Consider the following 14,375-nt stretch of genomic DNA (forward strand, 5'->3'; position numbering starts at 1 on the left):
TTTCAATAAGTGGTGCCTGGAAAACTGGACAGCTACATGTAAAAGAAGGAAATTAGAACACTCCCTAACACCATACACAAAAATAAACTCAGAATGGATTAAAGACCTAAATGTAAGGCCAGACACCATTAACCTCTTAGAGGAAAACATAGGTAGAACACTCTATGACATAAATCACAGCAAGGTCCTTTTGACCCACCTCCTAGAGAAATGGAAATAAAAATAAACAAATGGGACCAAATGAAACTTAAAAGCTTTTGCACAGCAAAGGAAACCATAAACAAGACGAAAAGACAACCCTCAGAATGGGAGAAAATATTCGCAAATGAAGCAACTGACAATGGATTAATCTCCAAAATATACAAGCAATTCATGCAGCTCAATATCAAAAAAAACAGACAACCCAATCCAAAAATGGGCAGAAGACCTAAATAGACATTTCTCCAAAGAAGATATACAGATTGCCAACAGACACATGAAAAGATGCTCAACATCACTAATCATTAGAGAAATGCAAATCAAAACTGCAGTGAGATATCAACTCACACCAGTCAGAATGGCCATCATCAAAAAATCTGCAAACAATAAATGCTGGAGAGGGTGAGAATGTAAATTGATACAGCCACTATGGAGAAGAGTATGGAGGGTCCTTAAAAACTAAAAGTAGAACTACCATATGACCCAGCAATCCCACTACTGGGCATATACCCTGAGAAAACCATAATTCAAAAAGTGTCATGTACCACAGTGTTCACTGCAGCACTATTTACAATAGCCAGGATATGGAAGCAACCTAAGTGTCCATCAACAGATGAATGGATAAAAAAGTGGCACATATATACAATGGAATATTACTCAGCCATAAAAAGAAATGAAATTGAGTTATTTGTAGTGAGGTGGATGGACCTAGAGTCTGTCATACAGAGTGAAATAAGTCAGAAAGAGAAAAAGAAATACTGTATGCTAACACATATATATGGAATCTAAAAAAAATAAAAAAGTTTCTGATGAATCTAGGGGCAGGACAGGAATAAAGACGCAGATGTAGAGAGTGGACTTGAGGACATTGGGAGGGGGCAGGGTAAGCTGGGATGAAATGAGAGAGTAGCATTGACATATATACACTATCAAATGTAAAATAAGTAGCTAGTGGGAAAGCAGCTGCATCGCACAGAGATAGCAGCTCCGTGCTTTGTGACCACCTGGAGGGGTGGGATGGGGAGAGTGGGAGGGAGAGGCAAGAGGGTGGGGATATGGGGATATATGTATATGTATAGCTGATTCACTTTGTTATACAGCAGAAACTAACACAACATTGTATAGCAATTATATTCCAATAAAGATGTTAAAAAAAATTAACCAACCTGTCAAATACAACTAGTATAGTTATGTAGTGTCATCCGTGTGCCAAAAGGAAATATTTTTCTGCTGCACAAACAAGATTCACATGTCCACAAGGATACCTGAACAACTGCTGTTGAGACTGGGATAGTATTTATGATTCTAATTAGTTCCTGGGCCCAATTATGGAAAGGGACATAGCCCAGACGATGATTTTTCTGAAATACACAGTAATTTTTTTACTATGCTGTTAAGGCTGATATGATGGTCAGAAGCAGTAAATTAACTCACTCATCCCTGGTTCAGTTGTGTAAAGGGACACAGCCCTGTATATGAATTATACATTACACATGCAGACTGATAGTCTTGGCAAGAATAAAAATAAATTAAAAATTACGAGGAAAAACAAAATAAAAATATTTTAGGAGAAAATAATGTGGAACAAGGAACCAGAAGGTTTAATGTTTTAGGGTCGTCTGGGAATTAGAGAGCCGTGGAAAGGAAAATAAACACACTTTAATGGAGGAGCAAGTACAGTGATAAAGCTTGGTTCAAAGGGCATTTAAGGATCTGGGTATTTAAGTATTGAAAAAGAAGTTGGGTGAAAGAAGGCACTCTAATAAGGCTATATACTGTATGATTCCAACTATATGACATTCTGAAAAAGGCAGAACTATGTAGACAGTGAAAAATCAGTGGTTGCCAGGGACTGAGGGGGAGATGAATAGGAAGAGCATGAAGGATTATTAGCGTAGTACGAATACTCTGTATGATACCACAACAATAGATACATGTCGTTATACATTTGTCTAAACCTGTAGAATGTAAAACACCAAGAGTGAACTTTAATATAAACCATGAATTTTGAATGATTATGATGTGTCAGTGTAAGTTCATCAGTTGCAACAAATGTACCACTCTAGTAATACCTGCTTTGCATGTGTAGGGCAGGGGTTATATGGGAAATCTCTGTACTTTCGCCTCATATTTTCCTGTGATCCTTAAACAGCTGTAAAAAATAAAGTTTTAATGGTAAAAGAAATTAGAATAAAAGGAAGATTGCCATTTATACACATTTGTAAAAGAAAGTATATTCTGAAGAAACAAATATTAATACTTTCTCATTATATGTATTTTCTTTTGAAAACAATTTTGATTATTTGTTTTGATTTGAATGCTAACTCTATAAGCTTGGGTAACACAAGTATTGTTTTGTCTTCCCACCCATCTCTTGGAGAACTTGTGTCAGATTTGCTGCAGGTAGCAGGTACTTGTTGTAAATGAGAAAACTATCTAGAAACCCTCTTTCAGAGGCGGGGCAGTGAATGTTATATAATCTGGGTCTCTAGGACCTTTGAAGCCAGAACAAATTTGACTTAGTTTGTGTACGATAGTGATGATAGCCGTAAGGAATTGGGACTTGTGTTGAGGAAAGGGTTTGCAGTCATGGTATTTATATGTTTGTTTTCAAAAGCAGATATGCATAAAGGGAACCCCGGAAGCTATGAGCTAACAGTGAACACTGAAGAGATCAGAGATATATAATTGGACAAGTTACTTTTTACGGTTGTTTTCAATGTGGTACATGAAACAAACCTTCTCTTATGTGTCCTGCAAACTTTTTTCGAAATGTTTATGAGGCATATTTATTGTTTTGTAAATGGTTGCTGATTTCTGCTTTAAGGATGGCATATGGAGAAACCAGAGTCTGCCCATGTGAGCATATCCTTAGTGGGTTGAAAGTAATTTTTATAATAATCATTTAGCTCTACTTTCTTTTTTATAATTATGGTAGTCTGCTTATCTTTGAGTTTCTCACATCTCTCACAAGCAATACCCACTCCTTTAGCACAGAAAATTCAATCACCTAATTGTCTGTGCAATGCTTAAGTAGTTAACAAGAAGGCAATGTCCTCATTGCTCTTAACAACTTAGAAAAAATGGATGGAAACTTCAAGCCTGAAAGAGAAAGAAAACTTGGGTATCATTTATATGTGAGTTTTTTCTTATGTTTCTTTTCTCTTCCAGATAAAACCAGTTAATACACCTTGTAGGCAACCAGTTGATGAATGTGATTTTCGAGAATTCTGTGATGGGACTTATGCACACTGTGTGCCTGACACTTATGCACGTGATGGACAGAGTTGTGATTCGGGCAACTCCTTCTGTTATAAAGGACGATGTCGGTCGTTTACCAGACAGTGCAGAAAATTAATTGGAGGAGGTAATGACCACTATTTTCTTCTTAGTTCCTAAATCCTGATGATCCCAAGCTCTGTTATTTAATGCTATAAAACAAAAATGTAAGTGTAATTTTAAAATAAGTGTATCCTATTTGTAGGCCTAATGTATATTAGTGTTAAAGGAAGTAAAGTTTTTTTGATTCTGAGAAAAAACTTCTGAATTTATAAGGAATCCTTATTTGCACAAGGGAGAGACCTCAAGTGGAAATGCATCTTCTTGGAAGATTATATTGACAAAATAATTAAGTAATAGTCAACCTAAGAAAGAAATAGAGAATTTTATTCAAGCCAATCTGAGGATTATAAGCCAGGAGATAGTCTTCCAAAAAGCTCTGAGAACTGTTCTGCCCATTAGAGGTCAAGGCACAGTTATATATGTTTTCAAGACAAAGGGTTATACATGAAAGTAACATACTGACAGTATACATAGTCCAGATCTGCGTGTAGAAGACAAGTAGTGGTTCATCGTAAACCCTTACAGGATTGAGAAAGGAATGTTATCTCCTAAGGAGTTATCTTGCTGATGCCAGGAGAACATTGCTCTTTTTGTTTTGACACGTAAAGCAATGTGAGTGCAAAACGAAGTTACGTCAGGGTTTCTCCACCTTAGCACTGTGAGTATCTTAGGCCTGGCAGTTCTTTCTGTGAGGGGGTGTGGGATCCTGTGTACTTTAACATTTTTAGCAGCACCCATGACCTTTTCCTTCCAGACACAACGCCTGCAGGCCTTTGTGGTTTTCACAGCTGGGGTGGAACTGATGCTGGCTTCTAGAGGGTGGAAGTCCGGGTTGCTACTAAATATCCTACCATGCACAAAACAGCCCCTATAAGAAGGAATTATCTGACCCCAAATATAAGGACTTACCAGATGCCATCTCATTAATTGCTTTCTGGCTGTTTTGTATTTCCACTGAGAGAAAATATTTGCAAATCGTACATCTGATAAGAAATTAATATCCAGAATATATAGAAAACTCCTAAAACTCAGCAACAGAAAACAAACAGGCCGATTCAAAAACAGGCAAATGATGTGAATAGATATTTCTCTAAAGAAGACATGCAGATGGCCAATAAGCACATGAAAAGAAGGTCAACATCACTAATCATTAGGGAAATGCGCATCAAAACTATGAGATACCACCTCACGCCCATTAGGATGGCTGCTGTCAAAAAAAACAGAACACAACAAATGATGAGGATGAGGAAAAATTGCAACAGTTGTGCACTGTGGGTGGGAACGTTAAATGGCATCACCACTATTCTGTGTATGGAGATTGCTCAGATTATTAAAAATAGAACTACCATATGACCCAGCAATTCCTCTTCTGGGTATACCCAAAAGAATTGAAGGCAGTGTCTGGAAGAGATATTTATGCACTCATGTTCATAGCAGCATTATTCACAATAGCTAAAACTTGGAAGCAACCCAAATGTCCATCAATGGATGAATGGATAAAGCAAACTGCGGTGTATATACACAATGGAATATTATTTAGTCTTAAAAAGGATGGAAATTTTGCAACAAAGTACAACATGGAGGAACCTTGAGGACATTATGCTAAATGAAGTAAGCCAGTTACAAAAAGACAAATGCTGTATCATCCACTGAAATGAGGTACTTAGTAATCAATATCACAGATACAGAAAGTAGAATGGTGGTAGCTGGGGCTTGGGGAAGGGAAGAATGGAGAGTTGTTATTCAATAGGTATAAAATTTCCATTTTAGAAGATAAAAAGAGTTATGGAGATGGATGGTAGTGATGGTTGCACAACAGTGTGAATGTACAATGAACCACTGAACTGAACACTTAAAAATAATTGGTAAACTTTATGTGTATTTTAACACAATAAAAATTTGTAGAAAACAAACCCCAATTTATTTGATATATAGTACCTACCTCTTTTAAAATTTCTTTAAAATAATCCAGCTCCATATTTTTTAAAGCTTCATTGCATAATTTCCTTACTCTGAAGCCCATTAGCAATTAGTGTTTTACCATTCTATCATCATATTTTGTATAGTTAGATCTAAATCTTTAATTTCTTGAAGCTTGGGAACTATTTCCTCCCATCCTCTGCTTTCATGAGCATCTAAAATAGAATTCATAGGTAGTAAATATATGTGGATTTTTTTTAAGCGGGGGGACAAAAAGGAAGGATCCCTTCTGCCAACACAGTGCTGATGTCACTCACTTCCGCACTTCATATATGGCAAGTCTAGTGATCATCAACTTCTTCAGCTTTTGTTTGTCTGGAGAGATTTTGTCTCTCCTTAATTTTTTTTTTTTTCCCCCCGGTACGCGGGCCTCTCACTGTTGTGGCCTCTCCCGCTGCGGAGCACAGGCTCCGGATGCGCAGGCTCAGCCGCCACGGCTCATGGGCGCAGCTGCTCCGCGGCATGTGGGATCCTCCCGGCCCGGGGCACGAACCCGTGTCCCCTGCATCGGCAGGCGGACTCTCAACCACTGCGCCACCAGGGAAGCCCCTCTCCTTAATTTTTTAATTGAAGTATAGTTGATATACGGTAATAATAGATGTTACAGGTGTACAATATAGCAATTCACACTTTTTAAGTTTATACTACTTTTATAGTTACCATAAAATATTGGCTATATTCCCCACGTTGTACAATATATCCTTGTAGCTTATTTTATACCTAATTTATACCTCTTAACCTCCTACCCCTATATTGACCCTGTCCCCTTGCCTGTCCCCCTGGTAACCACTAGTTTGTTTTCTGTATCTGTGAGTCTGCTTCTTTTCTGTTATATTCACTACTTTGATATATTTTTTAGATTCCACATATAAGTGATATCATACAGTATTTGTCTTTCTCTGACTTATTTCAGTTAACAGTGACCTCCAAGTGCATCCAAGTTGTTGCAAATGGCACAACTTCATTCATTTTTATGTGTGAGTAGTATTCCAGTGTGTGTGTGTGTGTGTGTGTGTGTGTGTGTGTGTGTACTCGTACACCACATCTTCTTTATCCATTCATCTGTTGATGGACACTTTGGTTGCTTCGACAATTGTAAATAGTGCTTCTGTGAACATTGGGAGGCATGTGTCTTTTTGAATTAATGTTTTTGTGGGGTTTTTTTTGGATATATATCCAGGAGTGGAAATGCTGGGTCATATGGTAGTTCTACTTTTAGTTTTTTAGGACTTCCATACTGTTTCCCGTGGTGGCTACCCCAGTGTACTTTCCCACCAATAGTGTACGATGGTTCCCTTTTCTTCACATCCTCCCCAACAGTTGTTATTCATTTTCTTTTTGATGATAGCCATTCTGACCAGTGTGAGGTGATGCTGTAGTTTTGATTTGCATTTCCCTCATGATTAGCGATGTTGACCATCTTTTCGTGCACTTGATGGCCATCTGCATTTCTTTTTTGGGAAAATTTCTATTCAGTTCTTCTGCCCATTTTTTAATCGGGTTGTTTGTTTGTTTGTTTGTTTGTTTTAATGTTGAGTTGTCTGAGCTTTTTATATATGTAGGATATTAACCCCTTATCTGTCATATCATTTGAAAATGTTTTCTCCCAGTCTGTAGGTTGTGTTTTCATTCTGTTTATGGTTTCCTTTGCTGTGCAAAATCTTTTAAGTTTAATTAGGTCCCATTTGTTTATGTTTGCTTTTATCTCCTTTGTTTTAGGAGATGAATCAAAAAAAAATATTCCTGCGATTTATATCAAATAGTGTTCTCCCCCTGTTTTCCTCTAGGAGTTTTTTGGTATCCGTTATACATATATATTTTATTTACAGTCATCCATTGCTGAAGACTTAAATTGTTTATATATTTTGGATATTGTGAATAAAGCTGCAATGAACATGGAAGTGCAGATATCTCTTTGAGATCCTTATTTCAATTTCTTTTGATGTGTACCCAGAAGTGGGTTTGCTGCATCATGTGGTAGTTCTATTTTTAAGATTTTGAGGAATCTCATAGTGGCTTCACCAATTCACATTCCCCCTAACAGTATACAAGTTTTCCCTTTTCTCAACATCCTTGTCAACACTTGTTATCTTTTTGATAATAGCAAAAGTAAAAGGTGTGACGTGATGTCTCACTGTGATTTTGATTTTGATTTTCCTGGTAATTCATAATGTTGAGCACCTTTTCATGTACTTATTGGTCACTTGCATGTCTTCTATGGAAAATATCTATTCAGAGCCTTTGTGCATTTTCGAATCTTTGTTGTTGTTATGGAGTTGTAAGAGTTCTCTGTGTGCTTTGGATATGAATGCCTTATCACATATATGATTTTCAAATATTCTCCCCTTCTGTAGGTTTCTTTTTATTTTATTACTTGTTTCTTTTGCTATGCAGTAGCTTTTTAGTTTGATGTAGTCTCACTTATTTTTGCTTTTGTTGCTTCTGCTTTTGGTGTCACATTCAGTAAATTGCTGCTGCCAAGATAAATGTCAAGGAGCTCTTTCCCTGTTTCCTCCTAGAAGTTTTACTGTTTCATGTCTTATGTTTGAGTCTTTAGTCCATTTCAAGTTCATTTTTCTGAGCAGTGTAAGATAGAGGTCCAATTGCATTCTTCTGCATGTGGTTATGCAGTTTTCCCAACAGCATTAATTGAGTAGACTCTCCTTTCCCTATTGAGTTTCTTGGCTCCCTTGTCAAATATTAGTGGACTGTGTGTAGGGGATTATTTATGGGCTCTCAACTATGTTCCATTGTTCTATGTGTCTATTTTTGTGGCAATACCATATTGTTTTGATTACTAAAACTTTTAGTGTAATTTGAAATCAAGAAGTGTGAAGCCCCTGGATCCTTATTTTTCTTTCTCAGGATTGCTTTGGCTATATGGGGTCTTTTATGGCTCCACAAAAATGATAGGATTGTTTTTTCTATTTCTGTTGAAAAATGCCATTGGAATTTTGATAGGGATTGCATTGAATCTATAGACAGCTTTGTGTAATACAGACATTTAAATAATATTAATTCTTCCAATACATGATAATGGGATATATTCCCATTTGTTTGTGTCTTCTTCAATTTCTTTCATCAAAACCTTGTTTTCAGTGGACAGATATTTCACCTCCTTGGTTAAATTTATTCCTAAGTATTTTATTCTTTCAAATCCTTTTGTAAATTGGATTGATTTCTTTGTTTCTTTTTCTTTTTCAAATGTTTAGTTATTAGTGGGCAGAAATGCAACTGTCTCATATATGTTTTGTATCCTGTAACTTAAACAAATTTGTTTATTCTAAGAATTTTTTTGTAGAGTCTTAGGATTTTCTGTATATAAGATCATATCATCTGCAAACAAGGGCAATTTTATTTCTTCCTTTCTGATTTGGATGCTTTTCAATTTTTGTCTTTCCGAATTGCTCTAGCTATGACTTCCAGTGCTATGTTGAGTAGGACTGGTGAGAATGGGCCCTGTTGTCTTTTTCCTGATCATGGAAGAAAAGTTTTCAACCTTTCACCACTGAGTATGACGTTGGCTGTGAGTTTGTCATATATGGCCTTTGTTGTGTTGCAGTATGTTCCTTCCAGTTCCAATTTGTTGAGAGTTTTTACCATGAGAGGATGTTGTATTATGTCAAATGCCTTTTATGCATTTATTGAGATGATCATATAATTTTATCTTTCGTTCTATTAATGTGACATATCACATTTATTGATTTCCATTCGTTGAACCAACCTTGCATCCCAGAGATAAATCCCACTTGATCATGGTGAATTATTATTTTAATGTGATATTGAATTTGGTTTGCTAATATTTCTGAGAAATTTAGCATCTGTATTTATTGGGGTTATTTGGGTTACTGGTCTGTAATTTTCTGTATTTATTGGGGTTATTGTGTTATTGGTCTGTAGTATCCTTACACTTTGGTTTTCATAGCAGGATAATGCTGGCCCCATAAATTGAGTTTGCAGGTGTTTCCTTCTCTTCAATCTTTTGGAAGAGTTTGAGAAGGATGGACATTCATTCTTCTTTAAATGTTTGATATTCACCTGTGAAACCACCTGGCCCTGGGCTTTTCTGTGTTGGAAGTTTTTTGAACCTCCTTATTTGTAATTAGTCTGTTCAGATTTTCTATTTCTTCATGTTTCAGTCTTGGTAGTTTGTATGTATTTGAAGATTTTATCCATTTTTTCTAGATTGTCCAGTTTGTTGGTTTATAATTGTTGATAGTAGTCTCTCAAGATCCTTTGTACTCTGTGGTACCAGTTGTAATATTTTCTCTTTAAATTCTCATTTATTTGAGCCCTCTCTTTTTTCTGATTTAGTCTAGCTAAAGTTTTGTCAAATCTTTCTTTTCAAAAAACTAGCTCTTCATTTCTTTCTATTATTTTCTGGTCTCTATTTCATTTATTTCTGCTCTGATGTTTGTTATTTCCTTCCTTCTGCTAACATTTGCCTTAGTTTGTTATTTTTCTACTTCCTTGTTAAGTAAAGTGAGGTTCTTTATTTGAGATCCTTATTTTTCCTTAATGTACCATTTGTTGTTGTAAGCTGTCTTCTTAGAACTGCTTTTGTAGCATCCCAGAGATTTTCATATGTTATATTTTTGTTTGTTTTAAGATATTTCTTGATTTCTTGTTTGATTTCTTCTTTGACCCACTGGTTGTGCAGGAACATATTGTTTAATATCCACATATTTGTTAATTTTCCAGCTTTACTTCTCTTATTGATTTCTAGTTTTATACCTTTGTGGTCAGAAAATATAATTACTATGATGTCAGTCTTCTTAAATTTGCTAAGCCTTGTTTTGTGACCTAACACTGCTCTATACTGGAGAATGTACCATGTGTGCTTGAGAAGAATGTGAATTCTGCTGCTGTTGGATGGAATCTTCTGAATATGTTTGTCAGATCCCTTTGGTTTAATGTATGGTTCATGTCCAACGTTTATTTGTTGATTTTCTGTCTGAATGAACTATCCATTGTTGAAAGTGGTGTGTTGAGTTCCCCTACTATTATTGTATTTTTGTCTATTTCTCCCTTCATATCTGTTAGTATTTGTTTAATATAGTTAGGTGCTCCATTGTTGAGTGCATATATATTTATGATTGTTATATCTTCTTGATGAATTGACCTCTTTATCATTACATAATGACCATCTTGGTCTCTTGTTTCTATTTTTGCCTAAGTCTATTTTGTCTGATGTAAATATAGCTACCTTTGCTCTCTTTTGGCTTCCACTTGCATGGAATATATTTTACCATGTCTTACTTTTGACATTCTGTGTGTCCTTAATACTCTACTGAGTCTCTTGTAGGCCGCATAATAGGGTCTTTTTTTTTTTCTATCCAGCCACCGTATGTCTTTTGACTGGAGAATTCAGTTCATTAATGTTTAAAGAATTACTGTTACTTAACAGTCAACTAATGCCATCTTATTTGTTGTTTTCTGGGTGTTTTGTGTTTTGTAACTCTATTTTTCTTTTATTCTTTTCTTTTTACCTTCCTTTGTAAATTAATGATTTTCTATAGTGGTATACTTTGATTCCCTTCTGTTTATCTTTTCTGTATCTACTTTAAGTGTTTGCTTTGTGGTTACCATGAGGCTCACATAAAACATATGATAATTTATCTTTGATCACATTAAAAACTCTATCCTTTTATCCCCTTTCATATTTTCGATGTCACCACTTACATTTTTTAAAATTGAGGTATAATTGAAATATGATATTATATTAATATCAGTTGTGCAACATAGTGATTCAATACTTTTAAATATTGCAAAATGATCATAATAAGTGTTAACATCTGTCGCCATGTATAGTTACAAACAATTTTTCTTGTACTGAGAACTACATCTTTTCATATTGTGTACCCACTAAAAGTTGTTGAAGCTATAGCTATTTTTAATACTTTCTTCCTCCAACTTTTATATTAGAATCAAGGAGTTGACACATCACCATATTACAGTATTAGAGCATGCTGAATCTGACTATATGCTTGTTTTTACCAGTATGTTTCACATTTTCATTTGTTTTAATGTTACTAATTAGCATCCCTTTACTTCAGCTTGTAGAACTCTTTTCAACATTTCCTGTAAGACAGGTTTAGTGGTGGTGAATTCCCTCCATTTTTGTTTCTTAGGGAAAGTCTTTATTTCCCCTTCAATTCTGATTAACAGCTTTTCTGGTTAAAACATTCTTGTTTGACAGTTTCTTTCTCTTAGCAGTTTTAATAGATCATCCCATTCTCTCCTGGCCTACAAAGTCTCTACTGAGAAATTTAGATATCCTTATGGGAGTTTCCTTGTATGAGAAAATTTTTTTCTGTTGCTGCTTTTATAATTATCTCATTGTCTTTGGTTTAGACAGTCTTATGATTATGTGCATTGCAAAAGATTACTTTGAGTTGAATTTTGAGGTGATCTGTTAGCTTTATAAACTTGGATATCCAAATCCCTCCCAGGCGTGGGACATTATCATCCATTATTTCTTTAAAGAAGCATTCTATCCCTTCCTCACTCTCTTCTCCTTCTGGGACTGCAATGATGTGTTTGTCATTTCTTTGACGGTACCCCATAGGTCAGGTAGGTGTTCTTCATTCCTTTTCATTCTATTTTTTGTCTCCTCTAATTCAGTAATTTATTTTATTTTATGGAAGTATAGTTTATTTCCAATATTATGTTAGTTTCAGGTATACAATATAGTGATTTTATTTATTTATTTATTCACTCATTCATTTATTTTTGGCTGCACCATGTGGCACCTGTTATCTTAGTTCCCAAGCAGTGATCAAACCCATGCCCTGTGCAGTGAAAGTGCAGAGACCTAGCCACTGGACTGTCAGGGAATTCCTGATTTTATATTTTTATAAATTATACTCCATATAAAGTTATTATAAAATATAAGCTACACTTCCTGTGGTGTATGTTATATTCATATATTTTATTTATTTTTATACCTTGTAGTTTGTAACTGTTAATCCCCTTCCTATAATTTGCCACTCCTAAAATCCTCTCTCAACTGGTAACTAGTTTGTATCTGTGATTCTGCTGCTTTTTTGTTACAGTCATTTGCTTGTTTTATTTATTTATTTTTTTGATTTCACATGTAAGTGAAAACATACAGTATTTTTCTTTCTCTATATGACTTTCACTAAGCTTAACCATCCAGGTCCATCCATATTGTTGCAAATGACAAAATTTCAGGAGATAGAGTGAAGTTTATAGATCATGTTCTCCAACTATAAAAATCTGTGAAATTGCTAAGGAGAATTCCCTTGTCAATTAAACGTAGCGACAACAAAAGATCTCAGTTCTTATTACATGTGATTAAAATGAGCAACACTGCCTACCTCTAAATCATCCAGTCAAAGTGATGGGGCAGCTTTAAATATCTTCTAATTTTTCATGATCTTAAAATTAGATAGAACTATTTTAAATGGCCAAAGTAGATGAACATTCACATCCTTCCTAATTTTAAAATTCAATAGTTCTTGTTTAGTGATTGTTAGGTTACTAGGGAACACAGCTGAGGACTCTAGTGTGGAATAGGAAGAGTTAAATGAAATGCTCTTTGGGCTTCTTATCAGTATCGCATTATAAATCCCATCTCTTTCCTCTTTTTTTTGTAGTAAGAGCAAACTTTATTTTCACATTTGGTAGATAACTAAGGCAGAGCATAAACAGTTTAGAGGAATAGAGAGGCAATGACTGCTTATTTTTCTAATAGTATGTAGCCATTTGAGTAATTAATCTTGATCTATCCCCAGCAACTTTTTAATGCGAGGTAGTTATAAACCTTCCTAGGGATAACATTATAATTTCCAGACTGGGTCTGTTACTTCTATCATGATAATTGGAATTGTGTGTTGTAATTTACTTACTTAAGTTTCTTTTTTTCTTTTAGCATCTAGAGGTGCTTCATTTGCTTGTTTTGATGAAATAAATTCAAGAGGAGATAAATTTGGAAACTGTGGCCGAAATTTTTGTAATTACCCGTATGTATTTAGAAAATTATAATTTTGTTTGGAATGTAGGTTGTATATTGCTAAGATTCTGGAGCATATTATGTACAAGCTAAGATGCCATTTTATAACAAGTTTTCTCTTGTTTCATGATCTGAGCTGAACAGTATTACCTATTTCCTACAAACAACATGTTTTCAGTGTCTATAATGTTAGAATAATGACCATAAAAATCACCTGTGTTTATTGATGGGCTGAGGTAGGCATTGTGTTAGTTCCTTTATATTCATTATATATTTATGCTATATATTATAAATATATGTTTATATACATCAAATATTTGTAGTTAGAATTACTTATCCCATTGTACTAATGAAAAAAATCAAAGACCAATGATCATTTGCTCAAATTTCAGAAGCTAATATAGACCAGATCATGGCTGTCAGATTGCAAAAATGATTAATTTTTCCCTTGCTACATTTCTGCACAAAACAAAAAGAGCCACATCATACATGAGTCAGTGTGCTCAAAAAAATTTACTTAGAGAAAATTTTTGAAATGTGGATTTAAGTTAGTAAAATACTTCAAAAATTTAGCTATATCAGCAATCTACATTATTTCTGTAAATAATAAGAAACTTTTCTTCTTCATTATGCTTCTAGCCATGTGTTATGTGGAAAATTAGTTTGTACCTGGCCTCACAAAGCTTTAGTAAGACGCCAAAATTTATCTGTGATTTATACACATGTACGAGATGACCTGTGTACATCAACATTTCTAAACACAGAGAGGACACCTAGAAATACACTGACCACAGTTGAAAACCCTGAAGACAGAGATCAAACATTTGTAGAAGATGGCACTGTGTGTGGTCCTGAAATGGTAATTATAACTAAATATTTT

General features: G+C 34.9%; 1 protein-coding gene across 3 annotated transcripts in view; it reads left to right on the plus strand.

Annotated features, from left to right (window-relative positions):
- Nucleotides 1-14,375, plus strand: part of LOC115840615 (disintegrin and metalloproteinase domain-containing protein 5-like) — a 132,001-nt gene that overhangs the window by 70,896 nt on the left and 46,730 nt on the right. For all 3 annotated transcript variants that reach the window (XM_070044614.1, XM_030833848.2, XM_060291482.1), the window contains 3 exons: nucleotides 3,370-3,565; nucleotides 13,415-13,505; nucleotides 14,135-14,354. In XM_070044614.1, the coding sequence (XP_069900715.1) occupies nucleotides 3,370-3,565; nucleotides 13,415-13,505; nucleotides 14,135-14,354 (507 nt within the window). The remainder of the gene's footprint in view (nucleotides 1-3,369; nucleotides 3,566-13,414; nucleotides 13,506-14,134; nucleotides 14,355-14,375) is intronic.

This window comes from Globicephala melas, chromosome 21 (genome assembly GCF_963455315.2).
Source record: "Globicephala melas chromosome 21, mGloMel1.2, whole genome shotgun sequence".
Taxonomy (NCBI): Eukaryota; Metazoa; Chordata; class Mammalia; order Artiodactyla; family Delphinidae; genus Globicephala; species Globicephala melas.